This window comes from Vicugna pacos, chromosome 20, assembly GCF_048564905.1.
Source record: "Vicugna pacos chromosome 20, VicPac4, whole genome shotgun sequence".
NCBI classification, from domain to species: domain Eukaryota; kingdom Metazoa; phylum Chordata; class Mammalia; order Artiodactyla; family Camelidae; genus Vicugna; species Vicugna pacos.
Genome location: NC_133006.1, coordinates 30,756,908 through 30,775,705, shown reverse-complemented (window position 1 = coordinate 30,775,705; position 18,798 = coordinate 30,756,908). Strand labels below are relative to the sequence as shown.

Sequence of the window (18,798 nt, the reverse complement as noted above, 5' to 3'; positions counted from 1 at the left end):
GAAGCACAGTCATAATTCATTACTGGTTCCTACGGTAAAATTGGGCCTCACCTTGTATGTTGATGAAACGATTATTTTTAGTTTATAAGCCTTTTTGTCCTTCTTTTAAACTAAGATAACAAAACTGGCCATCAGATAAAGATAGACATATACATAAAGACACTGAATACCTCAGTAGAAAGATAAACACATGTCAACTGAAGCTTTGCAACTTCGTCAAGCTAACTATAAAACTGAGGTAAATGTTAACTCGATAAGGTTGAGACTACAAAATCGTCTTCCACTATACCCTTTTGATAAACTCCACTCCCAGGCCCTACACGTGCAAAATGTTAAAAAAATCTTTTTGTCCTTCCCTCCGCAAAGTGCAGGAAATGGCTCTGTGAATGTAGTTTCATAGACATGTTGATTTGCTTCCATTTTGTTAAATAACCTGCAGGCGAGTTAACACTTTAATGTTTGGAGATGAACGGGCAATTACCTTTGGGAACAGAGAAATGAGGAAAGCCAGCTCAACATCCCTAGTAAACAAGAAACAGAAGCGCTTTTTTGCATGATCTTATTTCCAGAGTAAAGCACGCGAATTCCTAAGGCATTCTGACCTTACTCTAGTAAGAAGATGAGGCGAAAAAAGATTCCAGAGCCGGAGAGCTGATACACTCCAGCCAACATGCGTGGAAATGCTGCGCGCGCTTCACTGGGAGAAATAGGAAAGTCAAACGTACAGGTACATCCACTGAAAAGCAAAAGAGAAAACGAAAAAGCCTCGGGTTGTGGGCTTTACCCTCAAGAAGTGCTCCTTTACCATCCAAACCCCAGCCTTCCTTGCTACTGTTGAAGATCTTGGAATCACAGAGTCTTAGAGCTGAACTGGTCATAAAGAGCATCGTTTCCACCAGAGGGAGGCACCAGGAATTCTGGAGCCGTGCCGCTGGCACCAGGCTGATTAGAGACAGAACCATTTTCATCCCTGAGGCACAAGGGGCGGGGCATCGTTAATGACCTCGTGCCTAAGTCCAGAATGTACCTCTCTCCCTCAGAGGGGAAACTGGAGGCAAGCCCCACCTTCTGCCCTCCGCCCCGAGCACAGTGCTCATGCCCCGAAACGTCCCACTGTAAGTGGCCCTCGTGCTCTCCCTCTCGTCTCATCCACCGACACCAGCGCATCTTTCAGTCTTAGCTAAAGGCCAAGGCCGTTCCTGGAAGCCACAGAAACAGAACTTTCAGAGAAGGCAGAAAGGAAGTCAACGTCACGAGAGCTCTGAATACACAGATATGAATCAATCCCTGAGAGACAGTGTTAAGTTTCTTTTTACAGACGAGAAGTGGAAGAACCGTACACTATCCTTCGTGTCAGAAAAGACAAAAAGATTCTGTGCGTGTGGACACACAGCCCATCTGAAAGGATGCCACCAGCTGCCAGGGGGGAGGGGACCTGGGCAGCTGCAAACAGAAGGGAGGGGACACCACAGGGACTGACTTTTCACTATATCCCTTTTTCCGCCTTGTGATTTTGATACCAAGTACATAAGCTACCTCAGCAGAAAACTAATTTTTTAAACTGTATTTATATAAAATAAAAACCAAAAAAGCAAAAAATAAAAAGCAATTAAAAGATTAATAAACAGTGAAGTAACAGTAATTTAAAGGTAAATAAATAAACAAATTTCTTTTTTAAAGACAGCGCAAAAAATAATGCGGGGGTGGGACTGCTTGGAAGAAAGACCAGTGACGCTCACAGTTAAACCACTTCATGAAATTTCACCAAATGACTTTTGAATTTAGCAACTTCCTCTAGGCCTCAGCAACCTTTTGCTGTATACCTCTGCTGAGCTTGTTCCAAATGAGAGCCACAGAATGATGACTGAGACAAAAGTGAGGCGGGTGGGGGGTTAGGGAAACAAACCACAGTATTTTTCGTTCTGATTACTTGCTTGAAATAAGAACTTAGAACCTCCGGAACAAAACTTTTCAAATGTACCCCTGCTCTTTTTTTCAAATGAGACTAGAACCCAAGCTCTGTGGTGCTGTTTGGGTAAACAAACCTAAGAATGGAATATTTACAGTAATAGGATGGCTTAGGAAATCCCCAGCGCCACCTGCACCCCCCCCCGCCCCAAAATCTTAACGTGACACTTAGAGCCCTGTTAATGCTGGGGTGGACCTTCAAAACCATACTTCAAAGACGATTAACCACTGATAGCAAAGTTATGAGCAGAGCCCTACTATTACAAGGAAGTCGGTAAATGATTCACCAAGTGCCTATTTTCTCTGGATAACTAAAAAACACCTTACAAATGGGTTAATGAGTTCATCTTGTGCCAGATGGTCACGTTTCTTAAGCCCTAAGGGACAGCGGTCTTTTCATAAAGCATATTTTTAACCAGTATAAACTACCTGAAGTTACTTTTCCCAGGGGCCACTCTCTATCCTTGTGCTATCCTGGCAAAACTGCTAGAAATTCTCATTAATAAGACTGCAGCAAGTCTTCTCTTCCCCTTGTTTACTGGAAGGGTTGACTGACTTGAAATAGAAAGCTTCTGAAAAGCACACAGCCAAACACTGTTATTAAATTACACATACTGAGTTCTTTTTACAAGTTGCTGTGACAAAAGATACTCCAGATTGTGTCTCCTTAGATAGATAATCTTTTCATGAAATTTTTCTTGATAAATATAATTTGGAGTGCATGCTTTGAAAACAGTTGGGAGTGCCCGGGTATGTGGCACTTCACATACATGCGACTTGATTTTAGACTGCTAAAGGAAATTTCTACATGTTGTCCACACAAACCGGAGACAACTGGGCCCCCAAAATGACATTAATATCCACATTGATAATCGCATCTAAGCGACGCACCTATCAACGCCACATAATGCAAACGGAACTGGAGAATTTTATATTTAAACAACGTAAGATTAACTTTTAACTCCCATCAACTGGGCCATTCATCAACTTTCAAATCAGAAACTAGGCCTATTCGATCTGAAATGCAGGTTCCAAATAATAAACAGGCCTAACCGGTTGGTAAAAAGAACTGGCTCCTAATTTTACCATGATTTAGTCATTCATTCTAATATAAGCATGTAAATAAAATTCCACTCCAATGGAACCAACATTTATTTAGTTCTTAACTTCATGCTAAGAAGCAGCAAGATGACTACGATTCATCATCAGTCACGCCCACCAAGAAAGTTCACCTTTCCATCTTTTCTCCAGTCTCAGGACCTTTGCTCCAACAGCTTCCTCTGTCTGGAATGATCTGCCTGTCCCACCTGGCCCCACCCCTGCACTTTCCCCTTCTCCGTCAAAAGCAGCAGCTCCCAGGAAGTGCTACCCCCTGCCCACCACCACCTTCCCCAAGACAGGCCCAGGGCAGCTGAGGCCCATGTGCACACATTTTCTCCAGCATTCAGCACATTTATTTACAAGAGCTTTCACAGAATAAAATAATTTAACAAGTGCGTATAGATCTGTCTCCTAGAAGGCATAGACCCTAATTAATATCTATATCCCCCTCCAGCCCAATATTTGGCATCCAGTGCTCAGTAAGTAACTACAGAAAGGAGCCTCTCAGAGTCAGGCAGGGCAGAAAGACCAATGAATATCTGAGACATAAGGTTAAGAGGCCACATGTGGAAAAAAAGAATGAAATATTGCCATTGGCAGCAACAGGGATGGACCCAGAGATGATCACAGTAAGTGAAGTCAGTCAGGAAGACAAACATCATATGATACTGCTTAATATGTGGAAACTAAAAAGTAATATAAATAAACTTATTTACAAAACAGAAATAGACTCGCAGACAAAGAAAACCAACTCATGGTTACCAACCGGGAAGGGAAGCAGGGAGGAGTAAATTAGGAGTATGGGATTAACGGATACCATTACTATGCATAAAATAGATAAGCAACGAGCACCTACTGTATAGCAGAGATATTCAGTATCTTTTAACAACCTATAACGGAAATGAATCTGAAAAAGAATATGTATATGTAACCGAATCTGCTGTAGTTGTAGAAGTCTGCTGTACACCAGAAACCAACACGATATTGTAAATCAACTATATGTTAATAAAAAATATTAATTAATTAATTTTAAAAACTGATTTTTTTTAGAAAGCATTTGAATGCATTTTGTTTGGTATTGTATTTACTTAATAGTGTTTAATTAGTGCTCAGTGTGCACCGGACCCCTAGGATGGAGTAGGCTGGAGGGAAAAGGGGATGGTGGGCACTCAAAGAACACAGCAGGCTGACCGCCCCTCCTCAGCCTCAGCTGCTGCCTCCTTTTATAACAGGCTAGGAGAGCTCTTCCAAAGCCCTTTGGGAGAGGCACCATCCTTTCAGCCAAGAAGTACCTCCCTCTCGACTTCACTCAGACTCCTAACTTTGAATGAGTTGTGCCCTGCAGAGCAGCTGGCAGAGTCCTGGATGGTGGAGCTGGTCATACCTTCCCCAGGCTGTCAGAATCCATCAGTCTCCATGTTCCTAGAGAGCTTAGGTTCCGCACAGTCCTTTTCTCCACCTCTCATCCCCAGTCACGTGGGCAGCTTCAGTGTTTAGGTGGACAATCCACCAAACCACCCAGTCTCTCGCCTTGCTAAAGCGAATCAACTTTCACCCTACCCCCATGTCACCACCCTGACTTTCATCATCGCCCAGGGAAGCTTCACTAGGAATCTTCCACTCGAATATCCCGGCCCCCGCCTCTCTCACTTCCCCTGCATCTGCTCCTCAACATCCCTTCAATCTCTAGATGTTTCCCTTTTCACTTTCATCACCCCCAATACTTGTCAGCATCTTTCAACACCCTTACTTCTTAAGGTTCCAAAATCCTTCCCTGCAAACGCCCAACTGTCTGTTTTCCTTTTGCTCCTCGAAGGAGTTGCTGAAAGAGAAAAATGACATATTGGCACAAATTCTAAAATTGGTGATTTTCAGTGGGCTGTTTACACTCAGCATCATGAAACTGTCCCCATTCAGCTCTTTCTCTGCTCGCCCATAAAGACTACTCTAAACATCCACTCATCCTCAAAACCCCTGCTCCGCCCCCATCCCTGCACCCTTCAGCCATGACCTCCTGCCTCACTTCACAAAACCACCCTTTCACAGCTCAAACCCTGCAATGCCTTCCCTTTGATGGTCAGCGTGTCTAAACTTCAGTGGGCACAAGAATCACCTGGGGAGCCCCTTCACCCTGATACGCATTCGGATTCACTAGGTCTGGGCCGGATCCAAAAAGCATACTTGGCAATAGATTCTGACGACGGCCCATCTACCAAATTTGAGGAAAATTAGTGCAGAGCAGGGGTCTGCAAACTCCAGCCCTCGGGCCAATTCCAGCCCTTGCCTGTTTTGTGTGGTCTGCACGCTAACTATGTTTTCACAGTTTTAAAAGGTTGGAGAAAAAAAAGTCAAAAGAAGAAAATTTCACAACACGTCTAAATTACATAGAATTCAAACTTCAGTGTCCATAAATAAAGTTCCGGGAGAACACAGCCATGCCCAGTGATGCACATATTGTCTGTGGCTGCTCTCAGGCTACAACAACAAAGCTGAATAGTTGTGGCAAAGACCAAACGGCCACAAAGCCGAAAGTGTTTACTGTCTGGCCCTCCACAGAGAGTCCGCCGCCCCTGGTCTACAGGATGAGGTGCAAACAACTTGTCAGTCTTCCAGCTTCCTGGTGATGTGGCCCCTGCCTGCTTCCCCAACCTAGGGTCTGCCGGTCTTCGCAAGTGCAGCCCCACCAGCCACTCCAGCGACACAGTTCCTTGAACGAAGTGCACAATTTCACACCTCCCCACCTCTGTACGTGCAGTTCTTTCTACCCACTTTGCCTGACAAATTCTTCTTTGACCTTCAAGACCCAATTCGTGTTCCTCCCCACCTGTGAGAAGCTCTCTAACAACCATTCCTCACCCCCCTCCTCCACACTTAATTAATTCGTATTCTAGTTATCTGTATACAGCAGTGGTTCTCAAATTTGGGGGTGTCCCAGCACCACTTGGGGGGCTCATTAAATCACCCACGGCTGGGTCCACCCCAGAGGAGCAGAGGGGGCGCCTGGCAGAGAATGTATGTACATTTCTAACAAGTTTCAAGGCTGAGGCCGCTCATCCAGGCACTGCATACGCGCAACACTCGGGGATTGCTCTGTCTCCGCCCCACCCAACAAGGAGTTTTTCGAGGATAGGCCCTTTTTAATTCATGTTTGAATCATCACAGCCTGGCACAGTCCCGGGAATTCCTGGAACACAGCAGAAACTCAGTATTTGTTGTTTGTGCTCTAACCAAATCATCTTCCTCCCATAAGCCAATGATTTTCAATATCAGACAATGAAAGGAAAATTAAGTGGGAAGAGGAGGGCTTGCCTTGCAGGAATGATTGACGCGAAAAAAAAATAAATAAGGCTCCCTGCAGGAAGGACATTCTGTGGCCTGCCATGTGCATCCTGAGCTGGAAAGTCCTAGTGTGACAAGCGGATTGTTCAAGTCAAAAACCCAAGGGTACAGCCTGGAGGCAGCACCAACAGAGGGGGGGGGTGTTCAGTGGAGAACTCTTTCCCTCAAAAGGCCCATCTACTATCCACTTTAAAAACAAGATTCTTTATAGAGTACATGTTTAGCATGCACAAGGTCCTGGGTTCAATCCCCAGGACCTCCATATAAATAAATAAACAAACAAACAAACAAACCTAATTACCTCCCCCTGCCCCCTCCAAAAAAAAACCAACAATAAGATTCTATATATTAAAGTTTGGTAATGTACATCATTAACGTTGGCGTATACTATTACCAATGATAAATATTTCTTAAGCACCTACTACATGCTTGGAACACAAGGAGAGAGAAAACCTGGACCTCAAGGAGACTTTAAATTAGTTGGAAACTCAGCATATAAACCCAGCAGAATACTTAACAAAATAAGGTAACATTTACTACGCATCAAGTGTAAATGCAAACCTTTTCAAAGGTAAACAGTAAATTATACAGGAGTCCAAGGTGCCCTGTGGTTTTCCCATCTCTGTGCCACTAGGGTACCATCTACAGACCTCTATTAGCATCTACACAGGTCTGTGAGTATACAGCATTTATATGCTTGTATGGTGTATAAACTCTCCCTTGATTTTTTTTAGCCTTCTATTTCTACAACCTGACCAGGTACCCGGCACTGCTAGTGATGTGAATAAATATTTAATTGATTTAATAATGACTGTGGAATGTGAGCTCAGTTATTAACTAAGGGCAAGACTTAGATAAGAAGAGAACTGGAGGTTAGGCTTTCCACGAACCGGCAGGGGAACTAACCAGGTGACTGAAAGCTTCAGGCAGGTAAAGACACTTTGTGGTCAGAGGCCCTGGTGGAATCATCAAAACCCACAGCTGGTATCACCATTAGTCAAGAGGCCGGGTCTTTAGAGCTGGTCTTCCTTCATTTAGCCTTTTAAACTGTAACATAAGCTTACCCGAATAAACCCAAAGCTTTAGCTGCTTTAATCTGAAAAATCATTTCCTGAATCTTTATGTCCTGATCTATTTTTCCTTTGCTCCTTTTTTTTTTTTCTGCTGATGCTAAATTGGGGGGAAAAATTGAAATCCAGACCAAGAATCCTAGTTTAATACCAAATTGATACTTTATGCAAACACACAAATTTGGAGGATGCTGGTTGGTAAAAATAGCCTTGGCACTCAAGGTTCCCCAAATTGTAAATTCCTTAAAGCCAGGAATTTCCCATCCGGCACAGGTCCCAGGATATGACTGTGTACAACACAAATTAATAATGTCAGCATTATCGCATCCATCCTGGCAGCTGCGTTAACTTTACAAACTTTGAAGGTTAAATTTCATTGCCCACAATGAAAGCAAAGAAAAGAGGGTGTAAGAAGATGATTTAAAGAAAAAATAAAGCAAAACTTAAGTCATCCTCCATTCCTTGCCTGAGCTCCACATCTGCTCCACAGAAAGGGACTCATTGTTTAGAAACGCAGTTTTCAACAAACTCATCTGGGAAGCACGTGTGGAGGCCCCTAAGTCATCATCCATGTCCTGTACTCTGGATCTGAATTGCTGCCCTCTAATTAAATAAAATGATTTTGCATTTAACATCTTCAGGAGGAGGCCAGGCTAGTTAAAGTCCCTGGAAACTAAAACCACTGTTCACAGGCTCCCCGCCAGGAGCTAAGACAACAGATAACTGGAGGAATCAGATGAAAAATAATTAAAGAGTTCTTCACTCACACAGTAGAACAGCTCAGCAGATATTTCAGTTTTTGCAGATAATAAACTACTTGACACGGGGAGACCCAGAAGCCCAAAGACATTCTCAGAAATGCAGTCAATTCAGAAATTACAGATACACATGTAAAATGTTAACACATTAGGGAAAGGACTCAATACCTTTAAGTGGCATAAGAAGAGCTATTTGGGTAACTTGAGGGATGTTTTATTTTTAGTATATCGCAGGCCAATAAAAAGTCACTCCTTAATGGGCCAGGAGCAAACATAGTTCAAGGACTGTGCTCTTATCCTAGGACTGTTCACCAGAGCTGCCTCCACCATTCTCTTTCCCATTTTGTGCCCCAGGAGGAGCCCTTACATCACCCAGGTGCCCCAGGCCAGCCACCCACTGAGGGCCACTGCAAGAGATGGAAAGGCTGGGGGACGGGGAGCAGAAGGGCTGAGGTCCTCTCTCTGCCTCCCCCCTGCATCCTGGCAACAGGACACCCTCCCTGGTCGCCTCCAGCGTCCAGTTCTTAGTATCTGAACATCCTTTGTCAGTTCCCTTGATGCCACCCACACCTCCTCTAAGCAGTTCTTTAAAGTTTCTTCATTGCAGCCCATTGAGTTGAATTGCTTCCTGCCAGGACCCTGTCTGATTCAAGGACCTTCTTGATGGAGGGCATTTTATATCCACATAAAATGTCTCAACTCCAAAAGGTACGTCTTACTGACATCTCCCATTTGACATGTGGGGACCCTAAAGCTCCAGGATGGTAGAATCCAGCCAGCGGTCACAAAGGAAGATTTCTGGCAGAGCAGGAATCACCCCCAAGTCAGTCTAACATCTAAGACCTTTAAAAGCCCTTGAAAGTGTGAGGGAGAAAAACACATCAAGCTTCCAAACTCTCATGCCACAGCTGAGCCTCAAACCACATTATTTATGGTTTGGGATGCTCCCGCGGCCTAAAATAAGCTAGCTGGGGCATTGCTCTTTCAAGTGCTTCTTCCACCAAAAGTCACATGCAGTTGACTGTGCTGGGGGGCAGGGGGGCTGTTCTAAGATCGAAGAGATCACAGGTGCTCCTTCCTGGCCCATTGTCCACATTTTTCCTTCAGTTCACCTGAGCCATTCCTCCTTCCCAGGCTTAAACATCCCACAGGTTTCTGTGTTTTTTTTTTTTTTTAATAAATTAAAACAGAAATCCAGATTGGGGGTGGGGGTAGATGCAGTTATAAAGAGCTTAATACCATCATACTAGCACCTCTCAGTCATAAATCTCCAGGGTCCATTTATCTGTCTCTTTCCATACAAGAAAACTTCCCTGGATTCCTCTCTCTAGCTGTGTGGCACTGCTGAAAACAGAAAACACAATTAAAATAAATCGTGATGGAGGGGAGGAGTAAGGACAAGGTAAACTCCCCTGAAGGAAATTCGGCTATTGAGTCATATTTCATTTCAGGGCTAAAGAATTTTCTATTATTTCTGCCTTGGCTTAGGTCCGTGGCAGCCACTACGTCCTCACTGCAAGAGCAGGAGTTAGCATCCGACACCTCTCCCAATTTCCTGACCTTCTGGATTTTACAGCTGATGAGAAGGCAACAATCAGATCAGGTGGAGTTCGGAATCAGATCTGCAGAGGGAACCAGGTAGAAGGGTGGCTCGGTAAACAGCACCTGGGATAAGGCACACGTCCAGGTCTCACTTCCTCGTTGCTGAAGGAATGTGAGTGGAAAGAGCAGCAGATATGTGCGTGTTTGAAGGAGAGAAGAATTTTGAAAAAGACCACTAGGGAGAAGCAGAGGAAGTAAACTGGGTGAAAACTCAGCATGAAAAAAAGTCAGGAGTACAGGAGGTCCTCCCCCACATGTTTCACCCAATCCCACTTAACCCAGCACAGCTGACTCTCAAACAACATGGGGGTTAATCTGCCTGTAATTAACACTCAGCCCTTCGTATCTGCCATTCCTCTGAATCTGCGGACTTAGCCAACTACGGATGGTACAGGATTGTAGTATTTACCATTTTTTTCTTTTCCATTTTTTTATTGAAGTATAGTCGGTTTGCAATGTTGTATCAATTTCTGATGTACAGCATAATGTTTCAGTCATGCATATACATGTATTCCTTTTCATATTCTTTTTCATTATATGTTACTACAAGGTATTGAATATAGTTCCCTGTGCTCTACAGTAAAAACTTACTGTTTATCTATATTATACATAGTAGTTGGTGTCTGCAAATCTCAAACTCCCAATTTATCCCTTCCCACACACATCCCCCCTGGTCATCATAAGTTTGTTTTCTGTCTGTGAGTCTCTTTCTGCTTTGTAAATACATTCATTTGTGTCTTTTTTATATATATTCCACATAAAATTGATATCTATGGTATTTTTTTCTTTCTTTTTCTGGCTTACTTCACTTAGAATGATGATCTCCAGATCCATCCATGTTGCTGCAAATGGCATTATTTTATTATTTTTTATGGCTGAGTAGTATTCCATTGCATAAAGATACCACACCTTCTTTATTGAAAAATATCCACATATAAGTGGACCCATGCAGCTCAAACCCATGTTACTCAAGAGTCAACTGTGTATTTATTGACTCACTACTAAATACAGGGCAGACCTAGCCTGCAGCACCTAAAGAGACAAGAAAATGAGTTAAGACAGCCTCAAACCCTCAGGAAGATTTCTTACCTGGAATTATTGTTCTTTGTTTCTATCTTTAGTTTTAATGGTAGCAGACAGTTCCTGGACAGTCCAAACAACTTCAACAGCTCTTCCCCCACTAACCTGTCCCACAGGGATCCTGGACCCTCAAGGACAGACGGACTGAATATACTAAGGTCTTCGGAATATCACAAAAAACCAAAGCACCCTGTGTCCCTTGTCCCTTGCCGATGGATATCATACATGGTACAAAATAACTGTTACCCTGATTTCACAAGCCTCACTGCTGAAGTCTAAAACCTGGGTCTCCCATGCAAAAGGCATAGGCTATTGCTTATAGGTTAATCAGCCTTAGTTTCTATGTAGGGTCATCTAAAATAAAAATAATAAAGACTAGAGGCCACTGATGAAAGACACATTTGATTCATTTATCAGAATGCTTCAGAACATGGTTACAGGAAACGAGGCAACCCAAAACTTCAAGCAAACAAACAAAAAAAGTTTATTCGAGCCTGATGTGAGGGGTGTACCAATTTTTTCACACTTACAGGAGAAAAAGTCAACTCAAAAAAAAAATCCACCTGTCTAGTTTGAAGCTGAGAAATCTGCTATGGGGGCAGGGACGGAGGCAGATACTCTCCCCAGGCTCCACGCCCGCACCGACTCGGGGAAGGGTCCTGCGCTCACGCCCCAGCGGCGGCCTGCCCGCCCGCAGTTACCTGGTCCAGCGGGATGCCCAGGAGCTCGCTGAGCGGGTGCAGACAGGTGGAGCCCGTGGTGCGGTAGGAGAGGCTGGACGGCTGTTCTGCTGCCATCCTGCATCTTCGGGAGGCGGCTGCCCCGGCCCCAGCCCGCGCCACCCTGCTCGGCGTCCTCCCGCCCGAGACTGCGCCTGGGTGGCTGTCCCGAGGGGCGCGCGGCCGCCTAGCTCGCGGGGACCCAGCCGCGAGCCGGGGGACGCGAACAAGCGCAAACTGCGGGCGCAAACTTGGCGTTGGCGCTGCGGCCACGGGCGCGGTAGGAGGGCCGCGGCCCAGCGCGCTCTGCTTCCCGCTCCCCTCCTCTCGCCGCTCATTGGCCCGGCCGCCCGGGACCGCCCGGGAGGAGAGGGGAGGGCGGAAAAGTGGGGACTCCGAGCCCGGCCCCCGAGCGCCACCCGGCCCGCCCTGCCCGGCCTAAACCCGGGCCGACCCGAGAGGGAAAGCGACGCCAGCGGGCGCCGCCGCCCAGCCCTGCGCCTGGTGGCGCGCAGCCCCCGGGCGCGGGGAAGCTCCTCTTCCTTCTCCAGAGCTCCCCGACCTCTCTCCCCGCCACACCAAATGACTTCCACCCCGGCCACCCAGGAGGGCGCCTTGCACTCGGGAGCACCCCGGCCCCACCCTGTTTTGGTTTCGCTGCAGTCTCTGCACCCCCCGCGCGGACTAAGATTTACTGCGCTTTCCTTTCAAGCTTTCTCCCTTACAGTCCTTGCTGCAGAGGGTTACTCTGCCGGTGGCTGGAAGCCCAGGGAGACCCCGGCGCTGCTAGCCAGCGCCCCAGCGCCCAGCCTCCTCTCTTCGCTTGCATTCCTGTGGGCAAGACCTAGCTTCCGACACCCTGATCTGACGTGGTCTGGGTCACAGCGTACACTAGGACTGCTAGCTTCTGATCTCTGATGGGCTCCTCCCTTCGGATTGAGAAGTATTTCACCCCTGTAAGAAAAAGTGCTACTGTTATATTGTGTGTATTCTGATCAGTTCTTTGAGTTCTAAAAAGCGGTACCTGGCCCGTTCACTTCTTTGTCCTCAGACGCCCAAGTGTATCACTGGCACTTGGAAAACTTTTTCAGCTAATTAATAGGTTTTGAGAATCATGAAAGTCTTGATCCTTTCCGGGAATTGCTGTAAGCTCACTGGTGAAGAAGACTTTCAGGAAAGCAGTATTGGAATCGGATAGGTAGGGGGAAAAAAACAAAAGTGAGTTGGTGTGAATCTCCAGGCTTCAAGCCCAAAGCTTTGCATCAGCAGTTGACCTGGGAGCTGTTACTGAGCCAGGGAGCCAACGATTAGTGGATGGAGAATCCAACCAAACGGGGGCAGTAACTTTGGGGCAGAACTAAACATTGTTAGCAATAATGCCTCCAGCTTCAAGTCCAACCGAAGGCCTGTCAGACACTGATAACAACTTTCCCTCCAAGGCTAGGCCTCACCCTGGCCTTCTTGGAAGAGTTTCATCAACCAGAAAACTGCACTGAACTTTAAATGGCCAGGCCAGAGTTTCTCAGCTCATGTTGCCTGTTGAGGAGCAAAAAATTGTCCCTACCACCACTCCCTGTCCCCATGGAGACTTTACAGGAGGCTACCACCACCAGATGACAACCTCTGCTTTAATACACACACACACACACACACACACACACACACACACACACACACACACACACACACACACACTCGCATATGCTTGAGGATCAATTAGGCTAGACAGGCTCATTTAATATCACATAGTCCTGAAACTGACCAGAATTGAAGTGATGTTCCTTTAATCATGAGCAAGATGACAGCTTAAGTGAGGTGTCTTGAGGGCAGACGGGGCTGGAAAGCACTGTTAAAAAAAAAAAAAATCAACATTTAAATGTGAACTGCCAGAAAAGAAAAGTAGGCCAGTTTGGGTAGTATTTATAAAGCAAACACACAGACCACTCATAATTTTCCACAAAGCTATGCTCTTCAGACTTCAAAAAATAGTCTTCACATTGGCGTAGGTTGAAAAACAGAAGATGAACCCTCTACAGATTTCCTTCTGCTCAACAAAACACAGATTATAATCTAGTCTAAAAGTTTCCCTTAAAGATGCGGGAACTATGCTTAGATCTTCAAAATGAAACCTCACAGAACTTAAATCTTAATAATTCTGTTCTACTGATACTATAGTGCAATTAATGCTCAAAGAACTATTGGATGATGCAATATCAAGAGGAGGGATCAGTTACACCATAGGCTAGTTAAACTGGCTTCTGGAGGATGAGACAGGATTCTAAGATATATAAGAGCTGCACCACAGACCCATCATCCTCTTTTCCTTCCCTTTTAACTTGGTTTCCATCCTCTGTCAATTGTAAAATAATGATCATTATTACATGTTTGAGATAACTTTACAAAAGTTTTCTCATTTACCAGGGACAATAACTCATGTGGTAGTTATTATAATCTCTATTTTACAGATGAGGGAACTGGAGTTTAGAGAGTTTAAGTATCTTGGTTGTTTGGGGAGGTTAAATAAAACATGCCTGCCTGATTCCAAAGCCTGGGCTCTCGGGCACCATGCCACATTGCCTCCTCTGAATCAAAGCATTTCTCTCTCCAGCAAGAGGCCAACTCACACACCCACTCGCCCGTCATTTCTGTGGACAGGAATTGTACTTACTATTCCAAAATGAGGTGGCAGGGTTGATGCTACAGGCCTCCCCCCACATCTCACCTGTTTTCTCCCTGCAGTAGAATGAGGTTTGCTATCAAGCTCAAGTTTTTATGAAGCTATGCTCAGAATGTGAAGTCATCCAGAAGCTGCAGTGCTGGTTCTGATGACTGGTCCAAAATTAAAGGCCAGACAAAAAGACCTGGAAAAGATGCTGGCATGTTTCAGGGGGGCAGCAGGAGACTATTGTCTGGAAAAAATTCAACACCAGTCTCGTGCCAATCCAGAACCAGCCAAAGATGCTCAAACAGCAAAACTCAATGAAAGTCACCGTCAAAATTTACAAAGGTATAACCCTTCCAGAGGATACATTCTAATGATTCAACCAGAAATAATCACCAATAAAAACTAATTCTGAGTTTGGGAATTTTCCCTCTTCTTCAGTCTTTTGGAAGAGTTTGAAAAGGATCGGTATGAGCTCTTCTTTGTATGTTTGTACACCAGAAATTGACACAACATTGTAAAAAGACTATACCTCAATAAAAATATATATTTAAAAAACTAATTAAAAACATCTACAATGACATAACCCATATAAAAATAAATTACTATGCTAACAATAACACATATTTGCATAATGGTGTTGTATATTTACAGAATATATTCTCTTATATTGTCCCCTTTGATCTTCCCAGCAACCTTAAGAGGTTGAAAGGGCAGGTGTTATTATCATTTTTATTATTATGTCATCATCATCTTCATTTTTATTCATGAGAATCCTCAGTTTCTGGCAATTTGCAGCTAGCTTATCCAGCTAGTAAACAGCAGAAGTTAAGATTCAAACTTGGCTATTCTATTGTTCTTTTTATTACACAGAAATCTTTTTATTATACTAGGAGTCCACCTTCAGGAAAACAGCAGAAATTGTTGCCTGCATAGGGTATTAAACGCCATGCTTAACATTTGAAATCTGATCCAGAGAATGGTCTAAACTGACCCACGATGGATATCATTCTGGATTTTTATTTAAGCAGTTTCTTTAAGCATCATCCACACAAAACCATAAGGAATTTAGATTTTGCCATCAAGTCTCCACTTCTATACATTTTAGCTCCATCATTCTGTGTTTGCTTGAAGCATCTGTTGCCGCCTACCTGCCTAACATATTTTCTGAGTTGAGATCACAGTTAAACATTGTTTTTATATTTGCACGTGTTCAGAAAATTAAGAAATTAATATAACTAAGCACCTACCAAATTTATCTATTATTGCTGAAAATGTAGCATTTTCTCCCATGAATACTATCATTTAGTCATTCAAGATAAATCAACACAATTCCTCTCAGCACACTAACCTATTTATATGAGGGAGATGCTGATATGTCTAAAGACAAAAGAATCCAAAATAATACACCAACCTCTGAAAGAAACCAGTTATGAGAAATTCAAAGCAGAAGTTAGTCCCTGATAACTGAATGCAGAAATAAAGCCTGCTCACTATTTATCATAGCCAAGACATGGAAACAACCTAAATGTCCATCGACAGATGATTGGATAAAGAAATTATGGTATATTTATATGATGGAATACTACTCAGCCACAAAAAAGAATAAAATAATGCCATTTGCAATATGGATGGAGCTGGAGATCATCATTCTAAGTGAAGCAAGCTAGAAAGAGAAAGAAAAATACCATATGATATCGCTTATATGTGGAATCTTAAAAAAAGACACAAATAAACTTATTTATGAAACAGAATGAGACTCACAGACATAGAAAAGAAACTTATGGTTACCAGGGGATAAAGGGGTGGGACGGGATAAAATAGGAGTTCAAAACTTGCAGATACTAACTACTTATATATAAAATAGATAAACAACAAGTTTCTACTGTACAGCACAGGGAACTATATTCAATATCTCATAGTAACCTATAATGAAATAGAGTATGAAAATGAATACATGCATGTTTATGTATGACGGAAACATGCTGTACACCAGAAATTGTCATACTGTAAACTGACTTTACTTCAATAAATAAATAAATAAAGCCTGCTAACAAAATTCCAACAACTAAAAACACAGAGAACAATATTTATAAATACAATTTTGTACAATTTCTGAGTGGTCAGGATTGGAGCCTAAAACACAGAAGAGAAACAGGTAATGAGAGTCTAAAGAATCCAGCCTTTAGAGCAAAACAGAACTGGATCAGAAAACCAGGACTGCCTTTTTTACTGGTTTTGTGACTTTGGGCAAATCAATTATCTTCTTCAAGTCTCAGCTTCCTCTATAACATGGGAATAAGAGTTATGATCTCTTGTGGCTGGTATGACTGAGGGAATGATTATATGTGAAATAACCTGTCACAAAGTAATTGTTCAAAAAAAATTAATTACCTCTGCTCAACTGAAGCTTACCCTCTACAAACTAACATTTTATTTTTAACTTTAGTGTTTCGAGAAGCTATATCTCCAATGGATCGCACGTGTCCCTGCATACTTAAATAGAGTTAGTGATCACAACAATTTTTACTGATGCATCAAGAAATACAGTGACGTTTTGGAGTCCGCTGACTTGTCAAGAGTTTGTCCCTGCACTGAACTATGCCCAAATAGGTAAACTTGTTTCAATTATTGGGTCTACTTTCTAGTTTTTCAGTCTCCTCTCATATTTCAGTTGTTGCTACCTTGATGGCTATTTTGGTTCTTCTAAGAGTTGGCGAACTCTATAGAATTACTAGGCTTTGGCTAAGTGCCCAAGGAGTTCTTGGAGAATTGAAGTACAGTGGTCCCCACATATCCGAGGAGAACTGGTTCCAGGACCTGCCGCCGATTCCAAAATCCATGGAAACACAAGTCTTACAGTCAGTCCTCCTATGCGCGAGCTCCACACCTGCAGATTCAACCAAGTGTGTATGGAAACATAGTGCTGTTCACGAACTGTGTGTAGTAACTAGACGGAGGGCCGGCTGTGCTTGAGTTTGAAGTAAACGCCATGCTATCTATCTTGGGAATTCAGAGGGTTTTGTTTTGTTTTGTTTTTCTCTGAACTTCCTGCTTCTTTGGCTGTGCTCCAAATAGTTACTTTTGCCAAAAAAGCATCCAATGACTAATAAAGTTTTGATTGAACATATTGTCTGAGGACAGAGAGATGGGCAAAAACCTATCACGAATGCTGCTAGGATTCACTGGCTGCAGGAAAAAAAAAAAAAAAAGAACAACCCTGGAGGCCGTGGGTGCCCTGAGGTGCTTGTGGCACTTTCTCCATCCCTATCCCAGCCGGACCGTGGGTGCTGCTGCTGAGACCAGGGCATCTTAGGCTTCAGGAAGCCCCACTGCGTTAATCTTTTAATCCTACACCTCATATTCCTCTCGGAGACCCCTTGGACTCTCCCTCAGCTCCTACTTTTACCTTATTTCTTCACTCTTTGTTCTTCTGCCTGATTCCTAGGTCCAATGATAACAGTGACAAGAGCAACAATGCTTTAGAATGAAGGGGTCGGTGGCTTCCTGGAAATCAATGCCGCCGATGGTACCCATGACTTCTCACTTAAATCCTCATCATCTGGCTTGTTGTTCAGAGCCTGCGTGGCCTTCGGTGTCAGCACATTGGGCTGCAAGCCCCAAATGCTGAGTGTACAGGGAAGTCTGTTATTTACAGGACTAAAGTAGGTATTTGTCCCTATTCCTTTCGCCCTTTTCCTACACGCCTATTGTGCCATTTCTGCAACTTTCACCCACTTCCAAACATTTTTCAATCATTATTAGCCAATGATTTAACAGTATCTCAAAAACAGACTAGCAGGTTCTCATGTTGTCAACCTCCAAGAGTGGGACATTAAGCTTCGTTGATCACAGGACATTTTGTTGTTGTTGTTCCTAATGCATCCTCCAGAATTAGCATGTCTGGATTCACTGGGGAAAACAGTGCTTTTGCTTGTGAGGACTGAGTCAACATTCAGCAAATGTTTATTGAGGAACTGTTGTTTATAAAGCACTATTCTAGGTGCTTGGGATACACATCAACCCCAAACAGACAAAAATCCCTCCCTTAACCCTTCCCATAACTCTCACAGGGGAAGATGTAACCAAAAAACATAAAAAATAATACTAACACGCCAGAACATGATGAGTGAACTGAATAAAAGAAAAGTGCAGCGGGGTGAAGGGTGAGTGGGGGCAGGGCTCACATGTCACAGTGTTTTATAGGGCGGACAGAGGAGTCCTCACCGAGGAGATGACATTTAAACAGAGACTTGAAAGCAGCTAAGGAATTAACCGAGCAGATTTCTGGGCAAAGAACATTCCAGAAAGAGGAACTGTCTAGTGCAAAGATCCAAAGACAGGAGCAGGCCTGGCAGGGTGGAGAAACATCGGGCTGCTAGGAAGGCTGGAGCGCAGTGATTGAGGGGAGAGGGGAAGGAGATGGGCCAGCGAGGTCTGGGGGGCCAGTCCCAGGCCATTTGGGACTTTTGACTATTCCTCTGATTTCAGTGGGGAGC

General features: G+C 43.8%; 1 protein-coding gene across 4 annotated transcripts in view; it reads right to left on the bottom strand.

Moving 5' to 3' along the window:
• Positions 1-18,798, bottom strand: part of MBOAT1 (membrane bound glycerophospholipid O-acyltransferase 1) — a 186,722-nt gene that overhangs the window by 62,070 nt on the left and 105,854 nt on the right. For 2 of the 4 annotated variants that reach the window (XR_012062322.1, XM_072945597.1), the window contains exon 1: positions 11,620-11,973. Coding sequence is in view for 1 of the 4 variants with exons in the window: in XM_072945597.1 (XP_072801698.1) it covers positions 11,620-11,715 (96 nt within the window). In the remaining 3 variants the exon portion in view is untranslated. Of the gene's footprint in view, positions 1-11,619; positions 11,974-13,399; positions 13,484-18,798 lie in introns of those variants that run through there. The other 2 variants (XM_072945599.1, XM_072945598.1) reach the window with 1 other exon arrangement.